We start from the raw sequence: 20,713 nt of genomic DNA on the forward strand, positions 1-20,713 counted from the left end.
TTACCCTGCAGTGTGGAATATTTAATACTTTGCTAAAAATTATCACTAAGACAATCTGGAATCAACAGTTAATATATTACTCAGATTTAGTTTTAATGGAGTTTTTGTGTATACAATATTGTTTATTATACATTGACTTTAATTTATAATTGAATAATTGCAGAGATTTAAAGATGAAAAAGACTAGAAAACCGACTGAGCCAAAATTCAATGTGGCAGATTATGTAAACCAGGAGAAAAAAACAGGGGGCTGCTGTAGTTAGTCTAATACATGGAACAGCCAGAGAAATGCCAGGGGTGACTGCAGGTATTCCAACTGATGGCACTGCTAGAGGAATCCCAGGGAGTGTTTTTTACTAGTCTGATGGGCAGAGGAACTTTGGGATGTCCCTTAAGGGAGATAACCCAGTGGAGTAATCCCCATAGTTAATTACAGAGTATATGAGTATATATGAATATTATATGGCTCAAATCAAGGATTCCGTTATTTGTTAAATGTTAATACATATTTCATAGCTTTTGTTTTTTACAAATTTTTTTAAAATATTTTAATATATAAAATAAGTGCGAGGTTCACGATTATTTATATATTTTGTGTTTATCCTTGATTTTCTCTGATAATGTTTTCATAACATACAAACATAAATTATTCTTATAAACACACTATGTAAGACTATTTGTTTCCCTATAAAAATTGTTTAAATGGATATTCAATGTTTCTGTTTTGAATTTTTCAATAAAACATTGTACATGACAGTTCATTAATCCAGTTTATATACATATTTATATTAAATTACATATTTGATAAATAACTTTCATCCTCCAAGTAAACTAATTTGCCATGTTGTCCTTCTGTAGAAGTGAAGCCCTGTAGAACATAAGACATTGTTTTACGATTTGAAGTTAATATGTTAAAGAAATGATGTTGAGTTTTTGTTGTATTTTTTCTTTGCATTTATGATTATGTTGTTGTAAGTTTATAAAATTGATTCATTCAACATTCCACTTTAAAACAACAACAATTATTCCTTTAAAATTACTGGTCGTATTTGATTGTTGGGTTATAACCCTTGAACTGCAGAGTTATTTGTAGTGGCTGGCTGCTACTTCACCTGTTGGACCTACACATACGGTTCACAGCAATTTGGGTTAAGTGTCGCTGGATGATACCTGATAACTAATCTGAACTTGGCAGTATTATTAATTCACCTCTCCAACACAAAAAAACTTCTATTGCTGAAAATTGATATGTCAAACTGATAATGTAGTAAAATTATATTTATAATCTTCCATTGGTGTAATTTGTTAAAGTGTTGATTTGTATGTGTATTGAGGAGAACTAATCAAGTCTGTGTAAGTGATGACAGAGCATTTGTTCTGGTATATGTTGTATATGTGAGCGTATAAACATATTCAGTATGTTTGCTTATTTCTCAATCATAATGTATTTATTTTTATTTAGTGAATTAGTCTAACTCTACTGTTCAGTAATACCTGAATGGAATAATGTTGGAGATGTGTCCATGACAACTGCATTTATGGGTTTGACATGCTGTAGATAACCCAAGTAATACCATGTTATAGATAGGTCAGCTCTAATGTTTGCTTTGTTTGCTGGTTTATCAACCTTTGAATAGACATTTTCGAGATATTGTAGTAGCCGGTGGCTACCTCATTAAAAATTATTGGGTATGTTATATAAGATACCCATCACATATTATCCAGAGTAATTCGGGTTAATGTTATAACCGCTGCCCAGAATGGCTTGTGATCTTAACTTCAAGAGATGCAGTTGGAATTGGACCACATAGCTTGCATTAGTAGTTTGATGCTATACCAACTGAGCTGCCACTCATTTATATTATAATATTGCTATCAGAATTCTGTTTTCATTGAAATTTTAAAAGTCTGTTTTCTCTTTGTTGTTTATATTGCTATTTGATTTCAAATGTCATTTAAAGCTACAAGAATGATTAATCTTTTACTATTTTGACAAGTATCTGTGTTAGTATTAATGCATAAATGTGCCAGGGATTCTACCAGTAAATCTGCTGTATATACTGATCACTTCTGTCTCGGGTTTTGGCAAATATTCATATTGTTAACATTATACACATGTCACATAGTTTAGCTGTCATTTACATCTTTGTTTAGTTGATTTTTACAGAATGGTTTCAGTTATACTATTTTAACAACTACTGCAATATTAATTTTTTGAGGAAATATTTTGTGAGAAAGCAACCAACCATTTTATACACCTGAGTGTGTGCTTTACACAGTCCAACGGCATATATAGTGGTCAGTTTAACAAGCTGACCAATTTCTAATCTGGGCATAACAGAGGTATTTATTTTTCTAAAACGTGAGATGAAGTGTCCGACAATCTCTGTAAAATAAATCTCAGGACTTCAATAACACTAGAACCCCTTTAAACCCTTATGGTAATGTGAGAATCAGAAATAATGGCACCTCCTGCAGCATAACACATCACATGTTTTAGTTGATTATAGCCCTATAAATGATGTTGTGAAGTGGTATATTTTGGAATCTCCCATATAAATATATGTGACACCAGCTTTAGGTATTGACTATTCCAATGAGCTCAAAGTGTTACACTGCTGTGAAATATTGTATTCTAATTGTCACAAGGATTGTATTGTGCTAGGTCTGGTTATAATAGTCTTTTTTTCTCCACATAACACCTGGTCTAATTCTTCTCATTTATATCAATAAAAGGTTTACATGTGCAATCCTTCCTAATAGCTGTAATTCCAATTATCAGTTTAAGGTTGCACCAAGAGAAATTTTGATATTTTTCTAGAAATCTTAGATTTAATTTCCTTAGAAATATACTATATCCATGTAGTAACGATTCTCATGTTTCTTGGTTACTATGTGTTACCTGGTAACTGTTCTTGTATTATTTGGTTACTATGTGTTACCTGGTAACTGTTTTTGTATTATTTGGTTACTAAGTGTTACCTGGTAACTGTTCTTGTATTATTTGGTTACTATGTGTTACCTGGTAACTGTTCTTGTATTATTTGGTTAATAAGTATTACCTGGTAAAGTTTCTCAAATTATTTGGTTACTATGTGTTACCTGGTAACTGTTATTGTATAACTTAGTTACTAAGTCCCCCTACGTAAACTTGGTTACTGGTTGTTACACTGGTAACTTGACTAGTGTTACACTGGTAACTTGACTAGTGTTACACTGGTAACTTGACTAGTGTTACACTGGTAACTTGACTAGTGTTACACTGGTAACTTGACTAGTGTTGCCTGGTAACTTGACTAGTGTTGCCTGGTAACTTGACTAGTGTAACACTGGTAACTTGACTAGTGTTACACTGGTAACTTGACTTGTGTTACACTGGTAACTTGACTAGTGTTACACTGGTAACTTGACTAGTGTTACACTGGTAACTTGACTAGTGTTGCCTGGTAACTTGACTTGTGTTACACTGGTAACTTGACTAGTGTTGCACTGGTAACTTGACTTGTGTTACACTGGTAACTTGACTTGTGTTACACTGGTAACTTGACTAGTGTTACACTGGTAACTTGACTAGTGTTGCACTGGTAACTTGACTAGTGTTATTACTGGTAACTTGACTAGTGTTACACTGGTAACTTGACTAGTGTTACACTGGTAACTTGACTTGTGTTACACTGGTAACTTGACTAGTGTTATTACTAGTAACTTGACTAGTGTTACACTGGTAACTTTACTAGTGTTACACTGGTAACTTGACTGGTGTTACACTGGTAACTTGACTAGTGTTACACTGGTAACTTGACTAGTGTTACACTGGTAACTTGACTAGTGTTACACTGGTAACTTGACTAGTGTTACACTGGTAACTTGACTAGTGTTACACTGGTAACTTGACTAGTGTTACACTGGTAACTTGACTAGTGTTACACTGGTAACTTGACTAGTGTTGCCTGGTAACTTGACTAGTGTTACACTGGTAACTTGACTAGTGTTACACTGGTAACTTGACTAGTGTTACACTGGTAACTTGACTAGTGTTACACTGGTAACTTGACTAGTGTTACACTGGTAACTTGACTAGTGTTGCCTGGTAACTTGACTAGTGTTACACTGGTAACTTGACTAGTGTTGCCTGGTAACTTGACTAGTGTTACACTGGTAACTTGACTAGTGTTACACTGGTAACTTGACTTGTGTTACACTGGTAACTTGACTAGTGTTACACTGGTAACTTGACTAGTGTTACACTGGTAACTTGACTTGTGTTACACTGGTAACTTGACTAGTGTTATTACTGGTAACTTGACTAGTGTTATTACTGGTAACTTGACTAGTGTTACACTGGTAACTTGACTGGTGTTACACTGGTCACTTGACTAGTGTTACACTGGTAACTTTACTAGTGTTACACTGGTAACTTGACTTGTGTTACACTGGTAACTTGACTAGTGTTATTACTGGTAACTTGATTAGTGTTACACTGGTAACTTGACTAGTGTTATTACTGGTAACTTGATTAGTGTTACACTGGTAACTTGACTAGTGTTGCCTGGTAACTTGACTTGTGTTACACTGGTAACTTGACTAGTGTTGCCTGGTAACTTTGTAATTTGTTCCACTCTGTCCTGTACCTTCACTTTACTTTAGTTTATTTTCATAAATGTACTAAATGTGACTGTATAGTGTTACCCAGTGAAGGAGGAATATAACGGTTGTGAATATTGTGATTGATAGATTAATTGATGTGGTATGAACTCTTTTATTAGTTCTAACATATATCCCACTTTATCTTATTCTCATACACATGTTGTACATACAGAGGGTGTAGTTATCCAGGAACTAGCTACATAGAAATTATCTTTTAGTTCCGTTATCTACTGTACTGTGTTCGGAACCGTGTCTAGGTAGAAAAAGTTTGTAATGAAATGTTGCTACTAGGTATTGTCATTAGTCAGTCCTTAAAAGGTTTGTAATCCAAACTTTAGATGTTGGCCATGTCATTGGCTTATCATTTTCCTGCTGGACACTGTTATTCACTTTTTCAAATACCTGTGCAATATATTTTACTAGCCAACAGTACAAACCTTTGATTAAATCCAGCCAGATTGTATGAATGAAGTTCAGCTCTCTCTTCTTTCTTTTTTTTTTAAATATTTTTCTCCCTTCAAGATGTTATTGAACTTTGTTTAGTTAAATTTGTTTTCTACCTAACCTATTGTATTCACCATTGTTTTGTATAGCTTCAGTTTTTCATAACCAAATGATATTAGTGTCAATATACTGTTTTAAATGACTGTTCCTTGGCAGTGTATAAGTATAATAGAAAAACAAAATTTCCATTAATGAACATAGCTTCGCTGGTGTTGCCTGTGTCACCTAATACATTACAATACTACAGTACGTGTGATAAAGTCTAGGGATAGCTACAGTACATGTGATAAAGTCTAGGGATAGCTACAGTACGTGTGATAAAGTCTAGGGATAGCTACAGTACATGTGATTAAGTCTAGGGATAGCTACAGTACGTGTGATTAAGTCTAGGGATAGCTACAGTACATGTGATTAAGTCTAGGGATAGCTACAGTACGTGTGATTAAGTCTAGGGATAGCTACAGTACGTGTGATAAAGTCTAGGGATAGCTACAGTACGTGTGATTAAGTCTAGGGATAGCTACAGTACGTGTGATTAAGTCTAGGGACAGCTACAGTACATGTGATTAAGTCTAGGGATAGCTACAGTACATGTGATTAAGTCTAGGGATAGCTACAGTACATGTGATTAAGTCTAGGGATAGCTACAGTACGTGTGATAAGTCTAGGGACAGCTACAGTACGTGTGATAAAGTCTAGGGACAGCTACAGTACGTGTGATAAAGTCTAGGGACAGCTACAGTACGTGTGATAAAGTCTAGGGACAGCTACAGTACGTGTGATAAAGTCTAGGGACAGCTACAGTACGTGTGATAAAGTCTAGGGACAGCTACAGTACGTGTGATAAAGTCTAGGGATAGCTACAGTACATGTGATTAAGTCTAGGGATAGCTACAGTACATGTGATTAAGTCTAGGGATAGCTACAGTACACGTAATTAAGTCTAGGGATAGCTACAGTACACGTGATTAAGTCTAGGGATAGCTACAGTACATGTGATTAAGTCTAGGGATAGCTACAGTACATGTGATTAAGTCTAGGGATAGCTACAGTACACGTGATTAAGTCTAGGGATAGCTACAGTACATGTGATTAAGTCTAGGGATAGCTACAGTACATGTGATTAAGTCTAGGGATAGCTGCAGTACGTGTGATAAAGTCTAGGGATAGCTACAGTACGTGTGATAAAGTCTAGGGATAGCTACAGTACGTGTGATAAAGTCTAGGGATAGCTACAGTACATGTGATAAAGTCTAGGGATAGCTACAGTACATGTGATTAAGTCTAGGGATAGCTACAGTACATGTGATAAAGTCTAGGGATAGCTACAGTACGTGTGATAAAGTCTAGGGATAGCCGTGGGTGCTAAGTATCGTGACATGCATAATGTATTGGCAACAATACATTCCTCCTCTATGATGATGCCAAGTTTGATTCCATGGTTCCAAACGAGTTATTTCTTCCAGAATTTATTTAAAATAAGGAATTTAAAATTTTCATTTTTCAATTAGGAAAAAATTGTACAGACACACTGCTGGGGAACAGTTATATGTGAGGTTGACTACATGTCAAGATACCAGTCGTATCGGTGTGACCATCGTCCTATATAAAGAGGTTGACTACATGTCTAGATACCAGTCGACTCGGTGTAAACATCGTCCTATATAGAGAGGCTGACTACATGTCAAGATACCAGTCGACTCGGTGTGACCATCGTCCTATATAAAGAGGTTGACTACATGTATAGACTCTAGATCTATACCAGTTGACTCGGTGTGAACATTGTCCTATATAAAGAGGCTGACTACATGTCTAGATACCAGTCGACTCGGTGTAAACATTGTCCTATATAAAGAGGCTGACTACATGTCTAGATACCAGTCGACTCGGTGTAAACATTGTCCTATATAAAGCGGCTGACTACATGTCTAGATACCAGTCGACTCGGTGTGAACATCATCCTATATAAAGAGGCTGACTACATGTCAAGATACCAGTCGACTCTGTGTAAACATCGTCCTATATAAAGCGGCTGACTACATGTCTAGATACCAGTCGACTCGGTGTGACCATCATCCTATATAAAGGGGTTGACTACATGTCTAGACTCTAGATCTATACCAGTCGACTCGGTGTGAACATCGTCCTATATAAAGAGGCTGACTACATGTCTAGATACCAGTTGACTCGGTGTGAACATTGTCCTATATAAAGCAGCTGACTACATGTCAAGATACCAGTCGACTCGGTGTAAACATCGTCCTATATAAAGAGATCAAGGTTGACTACATGTCTAGATACCAGTCGACTCGGTGTGAACATAGTCCTAAGTAATAAGGTTTACTATGTCTGGATAGTCGACTAGGTGTGAAATGCTAATTAGAATATATCTAATGTTGTCTTAAAGCAAGGACAGCAAATTATCTGAGAGATCTGAGAATGCCTATGTTGATATGAAGAAATTGTTGAAAAATAAACTGTACATTGCAGGACGCCCAGAGTTATCTTTATTTGTTAAGATATGTCATGAATATCATAATAACAGATGTCCCTGATATCGCTAGTTTGATGGATCTTCAAATTCTGAAAATAGCCTTAAACCACAGATGATGGAGTAAAATAATTAACAAAATTACAAACTAGGTACATGCACATGTATATATACAGCCATTTCCAAACTTGTGGAGAAACCATCAACAACAGCAGACACATTTTATATCATCAAAATTTTAATTCCCTGATCAAGAGATAAATGTGAAATGATTATAGAACATGGAATGGTTAGCACCCTAGTCCTAACTAAAACATTCTCTGTACACCTACAATAACTAAAACTTAATAATCAACAATTACTAAAACTTAATGAACAACTGCTTGACCATTACTAAAACTATGTTAAACCAAACACATTACAAAAAACAATATCTTACAACCAGTAAGAACAGTTCCTGTGATGGCATATAGATAAAACTAACATACTACATGGACTAGATCAACAATACCACATAGAATAGATCACCGATATCTCACATCATGGACTAATCTCTGATACCTCACAACACCTTGACTAGATCACTGATACCTCACAACATCATGGACTAGATCACTGATACCTCACAACATCATGGACTAGATCACGGATACCTCACAACATCATGGACTAGATCACTGATACCTCACAACATCATGGACTAGATCACTGATACCTCACAACATCATGGACTAGATCATGGATACCTCATAACATCATTGACTAGATCACTGATACCTCATAACATCATGGACTAGATCACCGATACCTCATAACATCATGGACTACTTCACTGATACCTCATAACATCATGGACTACTTCACTGATACCTCATAACATCATGGACTAGATCACTGATACCTCATAACATCATGGACTAGATCACCGATACCTCATAACATCATGGACTAGATCACTGATACCTCACAACATCATGGACTAGATTACTGATACCTCATAACATCATGGACTAGATCACTGATACCTCATAACATCATGGACTAGATCACCGATAACTCACAACATCATGGACTAGATCACTGATAACTCACAACATCATGGACTAGATCACTGATACCTCATAACATCATGGACTAGATCACCGATACCTCACAACATCATGGACTAGATCACTGATACCTCACAACATCATGGACTAGACCAACAATACCTCATAACCACATAGAACAGATCACCATATATCATAACATGGACTAATCTCTGATACCTCATGATCATAACAGCATGGACTAGATCACCAATATCTCATAACAGCATGGAATACATCACCAATATCTCATAACAGCATGGAATACATCACTCAAATATCTCATAACAGCATGGAATACATCACTCAAATACCTTATAACTGCATGGACTACCTAACTTAAAATCCATCACACTTCAGGAACTTCTTACTTTCATAATCATACTTCAGAAACTAAAACATCACTTTCACAATCACTTTCATTTCAAGATTTACTTTGAGTTGGACCCGATAGTAAAATTTAATGAGATAACTAGAAATATTCTAGATCATAATTATATAACAAATCCTCATCCCTTCACAAGATATATCACAGAACATTACCAGTATAACACTAACTAAACACATTTTTCAGAGTATTCACAGAAAACAATAAATCGAAAGGCACATTCTTGGTTCCTTGACTTCAACCTTAAGTGTTTTTCAGCACTATATACAACAGTAAATCATCATCTAAAAATAAAACAATTAAAAATTATATATATATATACATACCAAGCACCTGAAAATTGTCACATTTTCAACTTTTAGTACATTAATTGTATACTTGTTGGTATAACATAGGCCTTAACAGAATAGCACTGTTTATAGTAGTTGGTGTAGTGTGAGAGGAAAATAAACATGAGAAGAATTGTACACGTACATTTTTAACTGAACAGAGACTAATTTACTTGTAATGATCTAGTACTCATTCTATAGCTTGAAAATCTAATGCAACTGTCCAATCGCCACATTCAGGTTTTTGATTAATGTATACAAATACCAATGATGGACAATCGTAGAAGGTAACACGAGATGTCTCTGTTGGTCTGTAAAAATCAATATTGAAATTTATACAAGTGTAACACAACCAGAGATCAGTCACAAGACACTCTATCACAGTGGTAAAGTATCACGGTAGAAGAAGGGCTAGGGTAACATTCAGAGCGTGGGACACCAAACACTGGAGACGGTTGTGGAGTTCCATAGATTTCATGTTGCAGGACAGATGATGCAGGAAGGTGATGAACTTCTTCCACTGGTGAAATTGGTCCTTCAGCGTGGCGGAGTCTCGGATGAGGCCAGAACAACTTGTCTCTACCACTCTACAGAAGGAGTCGTCTTGTTCCGAATCCACCTCTCTCTGTTAATCAAAAACTTGATGATAACAAACAAAATATTGTGTGTGGATTATACTCATTGAACTCATTTAAATAAGGAAGACAATTTTAGGATAAACAATATATGTAAAGCATTCAAATATATTGCTCCATTTAGACTATCAAACTATGTAACTATATTAAGGGACTTATACCAGAACCAGTATTTGTGGTAGCATTGCTTATCTTATTGACCTTTTCATAAATGGTCAGATTGTGGAATTGGCCATTGGTTTAACATTTTCACAATTAGATCTTAAACCATACAACTCATGATCAGTGCACATATTTCTCATACTATATAATATAAGATTCCCCTTTGCATCAAGTGGTCTAAACTTACTGCCTGTGTTTTATATAATGTTGAATTTGTCTGTGTTTATCCAGCAATGTCCATGTCTAGCAATAAGACAATCCATATCTAATGCTTTTCAGTAGAAACAACAAATACTTGTTCATAAGCCCAGACAATAAGTAAGTGGTGGTATTTTGCTGTGTACCTGTATGAGACATGAACAAGTGTAAGCAGCTTTCTCCTCGAATCCCTCTTTCCTCCACACCTGGACAAGCAACATCCTCAGTACACTCCTCTTCTCCTTCTCAGTCAAGGAAGACATGTCTGCAACAAGAAATTATAAAGTTTAACATTGATGATGAAATGTTCAGTTAGACATTTATGATTTAATTAGAAGTTTGACATTTGTGAAGTTATATAAGTTTGACATTTATGATGTAATTATGAGTTAGACATTTATGATTTAATTAGAAGTTTGACATTTGTGAAGTTATATAAGTTTGACATTTATGATGTAATTATGAGTTAGACATTTATGATTTAATTAGAAGTTTGACATTTGTGAAGTTATATAAGTTTGACATTTATGATGTAATTATGAGTTTGACATTTATGATGTAATTATAAGTGTGACATTGATGGTGAAATTAATAGTTTGACATTGATGGTGAAATTATAAGTTTGACATTGATGGTGAAATTATAAGTTTGACATTGATGGTGAAATTATAAGTTTGACATTGATGAAAAATGAAAAAAATCAGTGTTTTAAAATAAACTCTCTATCAGCAAACAGGAATACATTTTAATATTTAATATTGCCACAAGCTGTGTCAAATCTTTTTGTCTTAAAATATATTTTGACCTAATACATTTTATCTTTTTAACTAGAAAATGTTTGTAAGACATAAATGTCCCCACTGCCACTTGACACCCTGAAGAATAGTTTGGTGAGGACCGTATCAGCAGTTCCTGAGATTAGCTAGTAACAATTTATCGCGACAGGACATGGACGCGATGGGATGGGACGGACATGGGTACTATATGCCCCCACATTTCATGGCGGAGGCATAATTAAAAATAGGTTGTGAGTATGTTTACAATAACACATTTTAAGCTTTCGTTTATTTTAATCAGACATTCAAACACAAACTTGTGACTGTACAAAACTCATTAGTATAGTATAACTAACCTGTGTGAGCCTTGATGAGGAGCTTCCTATGGCTGTCTGGGTACTGAGCAACATCACTGGTAAGTCTGGTACTGTCCTCAACACACAAGTCTAGGTTCAATGATCCAATACCAGAGTCCCCAGAGGGGTGGCGGTGCTTCTCTGTTCTGGTAAAGGTCTCCTCCTCTGGCTCAATAATGACAGAAACGACCTCAAGCGGCTCCTGTATATCAAAACAAGGATAATATATGTCCATATTCCAACTTGTCTGATGTTCAAAGGAAATTATTAAGCTATGCAAAATATAGCATGGTTTCAAGAATGATGACTAGCACAAGATATATTGTTTTGGTATGTACATGTACATATACCCCAACTATTGGCCAGACATATGTCAATATTGAAAGTTCTGCAAGGTAGACACAAGACAAAATGTTTGTAAAGATTCATCAAATTCATTCAGAAAGTAAATAACATGAACGGTTTAATACTTTTGTCTAGTTTGTGATGAAATGGTTTGGAAGCAAAAGCTATATATAGCTACAGTATGGTGTTTTCCTGAACTGATATAAACTTTAAGCTTTCAGTGTAGATGAGTTGTTCTATATCAAAAGTCCAACTACGACACTAGTGTATGCCAGACCCGACCAGTAAAACTTTCTTCAGACTGATAATTTGTTTCAATTAACTGGACTAAATGTCTTGTATACGATTTGTCACTTAGTTTAGTTTTTCCAGTTCTGGTCTCCGAAACGTTTGAAAACTTGTAGAATCAAAGGGCCAAAGGCCCTGAGAAACATCAGGGTCTGAGGTCATGAAATAAGAGATTTACAATGGGATTTTATAGTCAGACAGTTACATTTGTATCAGATGAAATGTCTTAATCTGGTTATTCCTATTCTATATATATTCAAGAAAACATGTATGATTAACATATTTATGTGCTGAAAACTTTCCAATAGCTGAGTATAGTTCTTTCCCTGATGTTATTATTTAATGTTTGTGGAAGATTATTGATATACTTCTGAATCAGCAAAGCTGCTTGTAAACTTTGGAAAAAAATCAACTTAAAGACAAATCCGTCTATTAACAGTTACATGAACAATCAGAGATAAAATCCAAGATGTACACAGCCAAAGTTTTTTATTTATATTATAAGATGTTAATTAGGCCCAGCAAAAATCTATTTTATGACCCCTAGTGACATTGAAAATGCAAATAATTTACCTCCGATAGAAAACTGTGGTTGCGGTATCGGTCACGCTGTCCGACGAGACAATATTAATAGGCCTAGTTTTGACAAACAAAATCGCCAGTACATCAGTCACTATTAGATTCTTTTCAAATTAACAAATAATAATCTTATTTAATAAAATCCTCATGAAAAACGGCAATGTAGTTTGTAACAACTTGCCTTCAATTCCTGTTGTTATTTCTTCTGTATTCTAGCGACATACAAATAAATATGAAACTGTGAACGATCGCTGGTTTAGTTACATTAGACATAACCGCCATTTTGGCTAATGATCACATGATTAGTCACGTGACAGCTGAAGTTATCCTTGTTCCGCTGCAAAGCTATTTATAGAATTGAAAACATTTTACTACGTAAACACGGTTGGTTTAAGGCTTATAGGAAATGTTCATGAATATGAACTCAGGATGAGTCTAAGACATGCGGATAGTTTATCTGGGGACGACGATCAAACTGAACTTTTCACTTTCGTTTTCAAGGCAGGATTGAGACAGAACTACATAATCCTATGCCAACAAAATTGCATATACTGGTGAGGAATTGTTTATGTTTACAATCTAAAATAGTCTAGAACACCAAACATTCATATTTCATTTTAAATAATTGCAGTAAACACGGGAACCATCAGTTAAATCGTATCAATAATTGCTGTCAAAATAGGAACTATATTAGGCTGCGGATGTATTACAGAAAAGAGGAATTTATTAGCCGGAAACAAATGTGTCACTAACAAAATTTACCCACCACGACTATAACGGCAGGTGCCAAAGGCATCCTGACATTAAAAATATGCAAAGGAAGAAGAAAATTTGAAGCAAATACGGTGTAGTTTTGTTGTTGTCTTTGTTTTTTTCGTCAGACACATTCTCTTTCGGTCCTATGTGTTTCATCAAAAGTTTCGCATATTGCTATAATATATAGGGTGAGTATTCACTTTAATAATTCAATCTTGTTTGTAACAAGCATTTTCAATGGCTTAGACATTTATGTTTTCAGTGAATAATGTAAAAAAATGATGCAATAATGTAAAAAAATGAAGTCGCCTTTTGTAACGTAACTTTTGATTGGCAGATGGAACAGCGTACCACGGTAATGATTTGTAAGAGTCCATCAATAAAAGTGATTTTTTTCAGGGGATATATCTGTATTAAATTATAAGGATTAACTTGAATATATCTTTTATGTTTTGCTTTGCAGTTTATCTTTGAGTACACTCTGTTTTTTTTCTTTGTGTTATACCTCCATAACATAAAAAATATATTGAGGTACCCAGTATATTCCTATAGCAAATAATTAAACACCCTTAATTTTATCAAAAAACATTTAACTATTTTTTTGTGAGAAAAAAATATGAATGAATAGTATAATTCTGTAGCACATGGATACAATGATGTTGTTTTGTAATAAAGTGTACGACTTTTGACATACCTTGAAGCTGACATGCCTCTGTTTCCGGGAAACTGGCGAGTGCAATGTTTCTGTAGGCTGTGGAGTATCTTCGGTATGTGCGTTGGAGAGCTTCACACTCAAAATACGCTGTTCATCAATCAACTTGTCGATATTGCGTTTTGCTTTAAATAAAAAAGGTTAATTTAAATACATACAATTGTATACAAAGAAATGTAAGATCAGATTTTGTAAAAAAAAAAAAAAGAAAAAAAAGAAAGAAAGATATTGTTAAGGAGAGAAAATCTTGATATTCTAATGTACTGAAAAAAATGTATTAAGCATATGAATCAAGCTTCTTTAAACTAAGAAAATACATGGAACAATATAAGCTTGTAGGATGCCAAAGATTACAGCTATTTAGCATGGAACAATATAAGCTTGTTGGATGCCAAAGAATACATCTAGCTCTATAGTGTAGAACAATAAACATCTATCAATGCCAAAGAGTACTGCTAGAATGGCACAATATACGCCTATCAATGCCAAAGAGTACAGCTAGGCTGTAACAATATATATACATGTACACCTATCAATGCCAAAGAGTACAGCTAGAATGGCACAATATATATACACCTATCAATGCCAAAGGGTACAGCTAGAATGGCACAATATACACCTATCAATGCCAAAGGGTACAGCTAGAATGGCACAATATACACCTATCAATGTCAAAGGGTACAGCTAGAATGGCGCAATATACACCTATCAATGTCAAAGGGTACAGCTAGAATGGCACAATATACACCTATCAATGCCAAAGGGTACAGCTAGAATGGCACAATATACACCTATCAATGCCAAAGAGTACAGCTAGAATGGCACAATATACACCTATCAATGCCAAAGGGTACAGCTAGGCTTGAACAACATATATATGCCTGTTTTGATCAAATGACAGATCTAGAATATGTATAGTTAAGATGTAACAATATTCACTTTTATCAGATGCTAAAACGACATGGATTCTTGTATCAAAATGCATAAAATATGAAAGAATAACAAGAATTCTTCAAACAAAATACTACTTAATTAATATTAAGCCATTAGAATGCCAGCAAGTATAAATTTTATAGATATTCTTTTAAAATAATTTCCAAACATTTCTGTACAATCAAAATTAAGATTAAACACTAAAATAAACATTGGGCAAGATTGAAAAAAAATTGTTGAACCAAAATGCCACCCAGGAAATTTTAAAAAGACCAATATTATAAAGTCAGCCAATTTTCAAGGAGATCGGTTAAAAACTGTGGGTTAGGAGATCTCCAGATAAGATTCATTATGATTGTACTGAATAAACTTTTGCTGCTATAATTTATAATTTGTAAACAAGGGCAACAGTGGAACTTATCAGTACTTCCAAAAACAACTTGATTGGATCTTGAGGTTTTTCCTGTATGTGAATTTTATATTTGAAAAAATAAGTTAAAATGGAGAATTTGGATTTGTGTCTGACACATACTTATACTTGAGCTATGAAAAAAAACGGCATATTTCACTTGGTCCGATACTTACTCATCAAGGTTAATTAAAACAAGCATGCTGGGTATCAGTATTGCTAAAGCAATACATGCTCCTTACCCCCCTCCCCACTACAAATAGTAACAGTGACCTTTGTCTATACATACTGAAGTTACATACTAACTTTCACTAACATATGTTTTTCTTGAAGCATGGGAAGGAAACATATAGCATGGAGCATAAAGTATTTATCATAAATACAATGATAAACCAAAAGAGCTATTTCATAGAGATTACGACAGACGGAGATCCCAGAAACAGAAATAACCAATGCAAAGGGAAATAATTCTTGAAAACATTATTGAATCAAAATGCCACTCGTGAAACTACTAATCATATTGTGATTATAAATGCTAACAATGCAAGTTTCAATATAACACAAAATCAGTAAAAAACTTTAGGATAAGATTCAAATACTGAAATAAACAGCACATTAACTTTTGCAAAAATTGCAGAATCAACATTCCTGCTGAATGTCAAAAAAGATTTATTTTATATTTCCTGATCATAACTTATAATAATTTTGCCTGCAACCTATAGATGACTTACCAGGTATCACATAATGCTGTTTCTCTGGTCTGGACCTCAAGCCTTTGCTGGTACATGTGGCCATGATGTTAGATTGATCTGTAAATTAACCAAATTCCATTTTAATTATAAAACTCATTATAACTTGACCAAACCTACATGAATAATTTTAACAGTTCTTTTAGAATATATAAGTCTATTATTAGTTTTAAACCTATCTAAAGACAGGCAATATGAATTGACCATACCACTCAAATAAAACTAGGGTAAGACCCATTAGGCAGTTACCCTATAGGAACTTACCAGGGCGTCCATGCCAGTAGACCCCTGAGTGTGTGTTTTTGACTCTCCAAAAGTCTATTTGACTCTTGAAATTGAAGGGACATGTCTATTTGACATATGTTTTGACTCTTCACATTTCTGATGCACTGACTTACATAATCCAAGATGCCTTAATAGCTATATATACATGTATATCCTGCATATTAAATCTTGAAAAATTGACCTTTATTGGGAATTTTCAGTGGCAAATTCACAAGATTTTCATTAGGAGAATGGGTCCTTCTATATAGCTAACGGACCCAGATTTTCTTGTAGGAAAATCCGATACATGCCATCATTCTGGCCATTTGAAGCATTTGTTTTTATTATTTTATTTATAACAGGAGAACATTCAACAGGTACACCCTATCAATTTTTATCCTGCAACTGCCACCGCATTGTCTGAATACACCCACCATATATATTTTTGCTGTATACGGCAGTGACGGAAAACAGCTGTATTTTGGAATTTTAGCATGATGTGCGTCAATTCGACTGACCTACTTCCAAGTGAAAAAACGTTTAAAAGGCGAACATATTTGGATCATTGTTGATACCGTTTCACTTCAAAATGTATATTTTTGATAGAGTAACTGTTGCAGGATAAATAGAATACATGGTCTGAGTGTCTTAAAATATCAGCTGTATTTTTGGCTCGCCACTTTTGTCTTTCTTTACCCTCGCCAAAATACAGCTTATATCTTAAGACACTGATCATGTATTCTCTATATAATTGCATTGTATTTCATAACCTGCAGCAGATCAACTGTCACTTATCAGATGCATGTACATGTACAGTTATTTTTCAAAAACATTTGAACCAATATGGCCATATAACTGAAGTTACTTTAGATTTGTCAGATGTCAGTGGAGGAAGGTATACCCTTTGGCTTTGAAGTCTTTAGTGATCAGGGGAAAATATCCAGTTCAGAAGTGAAGTGTGAGCTGGCACAGGAGGTGGTAGTGTTAAATAAAGGTTGTTACGACAGTTATCTATAGGCCTATATGTCTCTGATTATATACACACAGACATTTGGAACTTTCTGATAATGACTCGTTTATTAAATGAGTACCATTGGCATCAGTGACAATAGTCTAATAACGGTGATGAGCGCATAGACACCTTTAGGCTTTACTCGACTCTACTTTTGGTTAGGCCCCTGTCTTATCTAGATCTATTTCAAATAGGCCTATGGTCGGTAAAAAGTTGAAAACAAATTGTATCTCACAAACATCTTGATCTTACCTGTCACTAAAATCAGGGACATATCTATTGTTTTAATATTATAATACGTCTCTACCAGAATGTAGCTGACTGCTGTAAATACAGTCGGCCTATTTATGTAATTTTAATGTTTGTACCTGCTGTCTATATTAACAAAGGTCAACTTGACCATTGTGAATCTGATACAGTATTAATATATCATAATCAAACCAAAGCTCCAACGGAATCCCACAAGTTGGCTATTTTTAGCATTTTGGGGAATTATCGTTTACGAATTATGCTTTGAATAAAAGACACATGTCAAAATAAAGTACTTACATTTCTTGATGAGCACTTTCACTTGTCTGTCGTTGAAAAAGGCGTCGTGTGTTCTGTTGCAGAAATTGCAAGAATATTATGAGTAAACTTTGTTTTCTACACAAGGATAAAGAGACAAAATATGTGACGTCATAGATTTCTGTGTTCGAACAGTTTCCGCAGCCCTGATTGGCCGAATCAACCGCCTTTGATCTCGCCACACCCCCTCCCAACTTTCCAGGCAACATAATTATTTCATTATGGCATTAAACACACAATTGCTTCTAGTACCTATACATAAGCTTGTACATCAAAGCGTTGTTTGAGGAAACACGTGTTTTGTTTTACTGCCTGCTGTTTTCATTTGGAGGTTAATCATCTCTGTTAGCTGTCATTAATTAGGCAGTGATTACGGTTGTAAAATCACCGTCTTACCGTGATTATCTAATATTATTCTTGTTAAAACAATGACTATAATAACCAAAAAACTATTACAAACACATTAGGAATTCAATAAAGCTCTCTTAGTTTTTGAATTTCACAATGCATAGAAAAATAAAAAACATAGAAATATTTTTTTAATTTCACAATGCATAGAAATTTTTTTTTTTATTTCACGGATAATCAACATTATTAGATGAAATTCTGAAATCGATTGTTTTCTTCATTGAAATTACAAGTTTCTTTTATTAAAATTTTTGAAAATCCAAAATTTTTACCACATACAGCAGTTATAAGTTAGATATGTTCTTCACTGTATCAATTATAATGTGTCAAAAAGAAAATTGTATGTATTTTTTCTTAAAGTGTGATGTAACCAGATGTTAAAATAAAGTCAAAATAAAAGAGATTAAATTTATTTATAATAATGACTTTTTACTTATTATAGAGAAAATATTTATTATATGTCCCTTGCTCAACATCATAATAAAGTTGAAACTTTGATTTCTATTCTTGATCATCATCAACAATCGATTTTTAACAGTGAATTGGCACTTTACTGCATGTGTCACTCAGGGTTCCGTTCTCGAGCCTTTTTTTCTAAATAAAGATAGCTAGTTGGTTAGTATTCAAACCTTCACTTGTTTGACAGCGAATGTTGTATATCAGCCGCCCGCAGTAGGTTATCGAAAGGACGTCGCCGGTTATTAAATTGGTATTACCAACCCACAGTAGGTTGATATACATTAATTGCCCTCTTGGCAGGGTGATATGAAGGTTTGTCTACCTGAAGTAATATGAACGACGTGTGTTATTCATTATCCTTATCTTTTGTCCAGCGGAACCACCAGATTTTCTTGGTGATATTTCAAATTCTAGTGGCCTAGCATATGTTGTAGATAGTAAGATGTTATATAAATTCCATGTATACAATTCTTTGTCAGCTAGGTAACCTAATTATTTTGATTTCATATTACATATCAAACATCTTTATATTTTTTTAAAATCATTAATTATGAACGGCCCCTTTTGGACCACTAGTTCAGACCACCTGTGTGGCTTTAATATTTAGGGTGGAATTGGTCACTAGGGTCACCGCTATTACATGTGTATAATTAACAATCACGACATATACGTCATATTTATTTTATTGTTGTTATACATGTATTTATACTGATGGGCTGTAAGGCCTAAAGTTAAATAAAAAATTGAAAATTGAAACTGAAGTAGTCGTATTCCCCCGAGTTCATGTATCTGGAACTTTTGACTTACAAAAACAAAAATTCACAGATGCAGTGTACATATATATTTTCTACCACAATACATAGAGGTTACACAACGAGTGGTTGTTGGCTATGGTTGTGTAACCTCTATGTATGTAATAACACAGGTATCATATATCACTGTCATCAAACATTTCTGTTGCATTCTTGTGTTTGTTATTAACTTAATTTCTTTGTCTTTTTACTTACTCTATATTAAACATACAATGTATGTTTAATGATTCTCTTTCCTTTCTCGTAAAGTTTTCTGAGATCGGAATCCCTCCATGATTTCCAGATACCAGAGACATATATATATGTGTATGTCTCTGCAGATACCAACTCGAAATATTGAGATGGTTCTGACTATTCATATACAAAAAGTGTATATTATTAATACCTACCTAACCATGATCAATGACGTCAAGTTTAGCAATATAATTAACATTCAGCTTGATTTTGTTCCTGATCACATGTAACTTCTAATGTATATGGAATATCCAACCAAGTTATCTTCGATTGTGCGATGTGTCACGTTGCTCTTTGAGGCATTACATGAAGTCTTATTAAATACACAATGATGAATGTTATATAAAAATCAATTTGTACTACTGCATTATAGGTACATGATCTCCACGCTAATCTGGATACGGAGACAACACAATCCAATTTAAATTAGACATGCGATTTCCCTTCTTCTACCAGACTCTATCGTAGAGTATGGCAACCCAAAGTGGAAAACAAGTCACTATTTATGGATATCCATAATTCATTTATGGATATTCAAAATTGATTTATGGATATCCATAATTCAGCTTGAATTATGGATATCCATAATTCATTTTTTAATATTCATAAATC

The 20,713-nt window shown here is 34.3% G+C and overlaps 2 protein-coding genes across 7 annotated transcripts in view; one reads left to right on the forward strand and one right to left on the reverse strand.

The window, feature by feature from the left end:
* The window catches only part of LOC117330943 (ras-related protein Rab-26-like), a 131,001-nt gene extending 125,856 nt beyond the window's left edge, over positions 1-5,145 (forward strand). For all 6 annotated transcript variants that reach the window (XM_033889561.1, XM_033889544.1, XM_033889536.1 and 3 more), the window contains exon 8: positions 164-5,145. In XM_033889561.1, coding sequence (XP_033745452.1) covers positions 164-263 — 100 coding nt within the window. In that variant the 3' untranslated portion in view covers positions 264-5,145. The remainder of the gene's footprint in view (positions 1-163) is intronic.
* A 1,341-nt stretch (positions 5,146-6,486) lies between these two features.
* Positions 6,487-18,318, reverse strand: LOC117330934. The gene is made up of 6 exons (XM_033889509.1): positions 18,171-18,318; positions 16,328-16,405; positions 14,237-14,379; positions 11,575-11,776; positions 10,589-10,707; positions 6,487-10,072 (listed from the first exon to the last, which is right to left on the reverse strand). Exons 2-6 carry the CDS (start codon positions 16,389-16,391, stop codon positions 9,842-9,844), a joined length of 759 nt encoding a protein of 252 aa, XP_033745400.1. The 5' UTR covers positions 16,392-16,405; positions 18,171-18,318; the 3' UTR covers positions 6,487-9,841.
* Between the last annotated feature and the right edge of the window lie 2,395 nt (positions 18,319-20,713).

The sequence above is a fragment of the Pecten maximus genome, chromosome 1 (genome assembly GCF_902652985.1).
Source record: "Pecten maximus chromosome 1, xPecMax1.1, whole genome shotgun sequence".
Lineage (NCBI taxonomy): Eukaryota > Metazoa > Mollusca > Bivalvia > Pectinida > Pectinidae > Pecten > Pecten maximus.

Excerpts from the sequence above, each read along its gene's own strand:
- LOC117330934 (XM_033889509.1), bottom strand. The coding sequence starts at position 16,391 with ATGGCCACATGTACCAGCAAAGGCTTGAGGTCCAGACCAGAGAAACAG. Across the intron at positions 11,777-14,236 it reads AGAGGCATGTCAGCTTCAAG|GAGCCGCTTGAGGTCGTTTC; the intron begins GTATGTCAAAAG and ends TTTGATATACAG. Across the intron at positions 10,073-10,588 it reads CTTGTTCATGTCTCATACAG|AGAGAGGTGGATTCGGAACA; the intron begins GTACACAGCAAA and ends TTTGATTAACAG.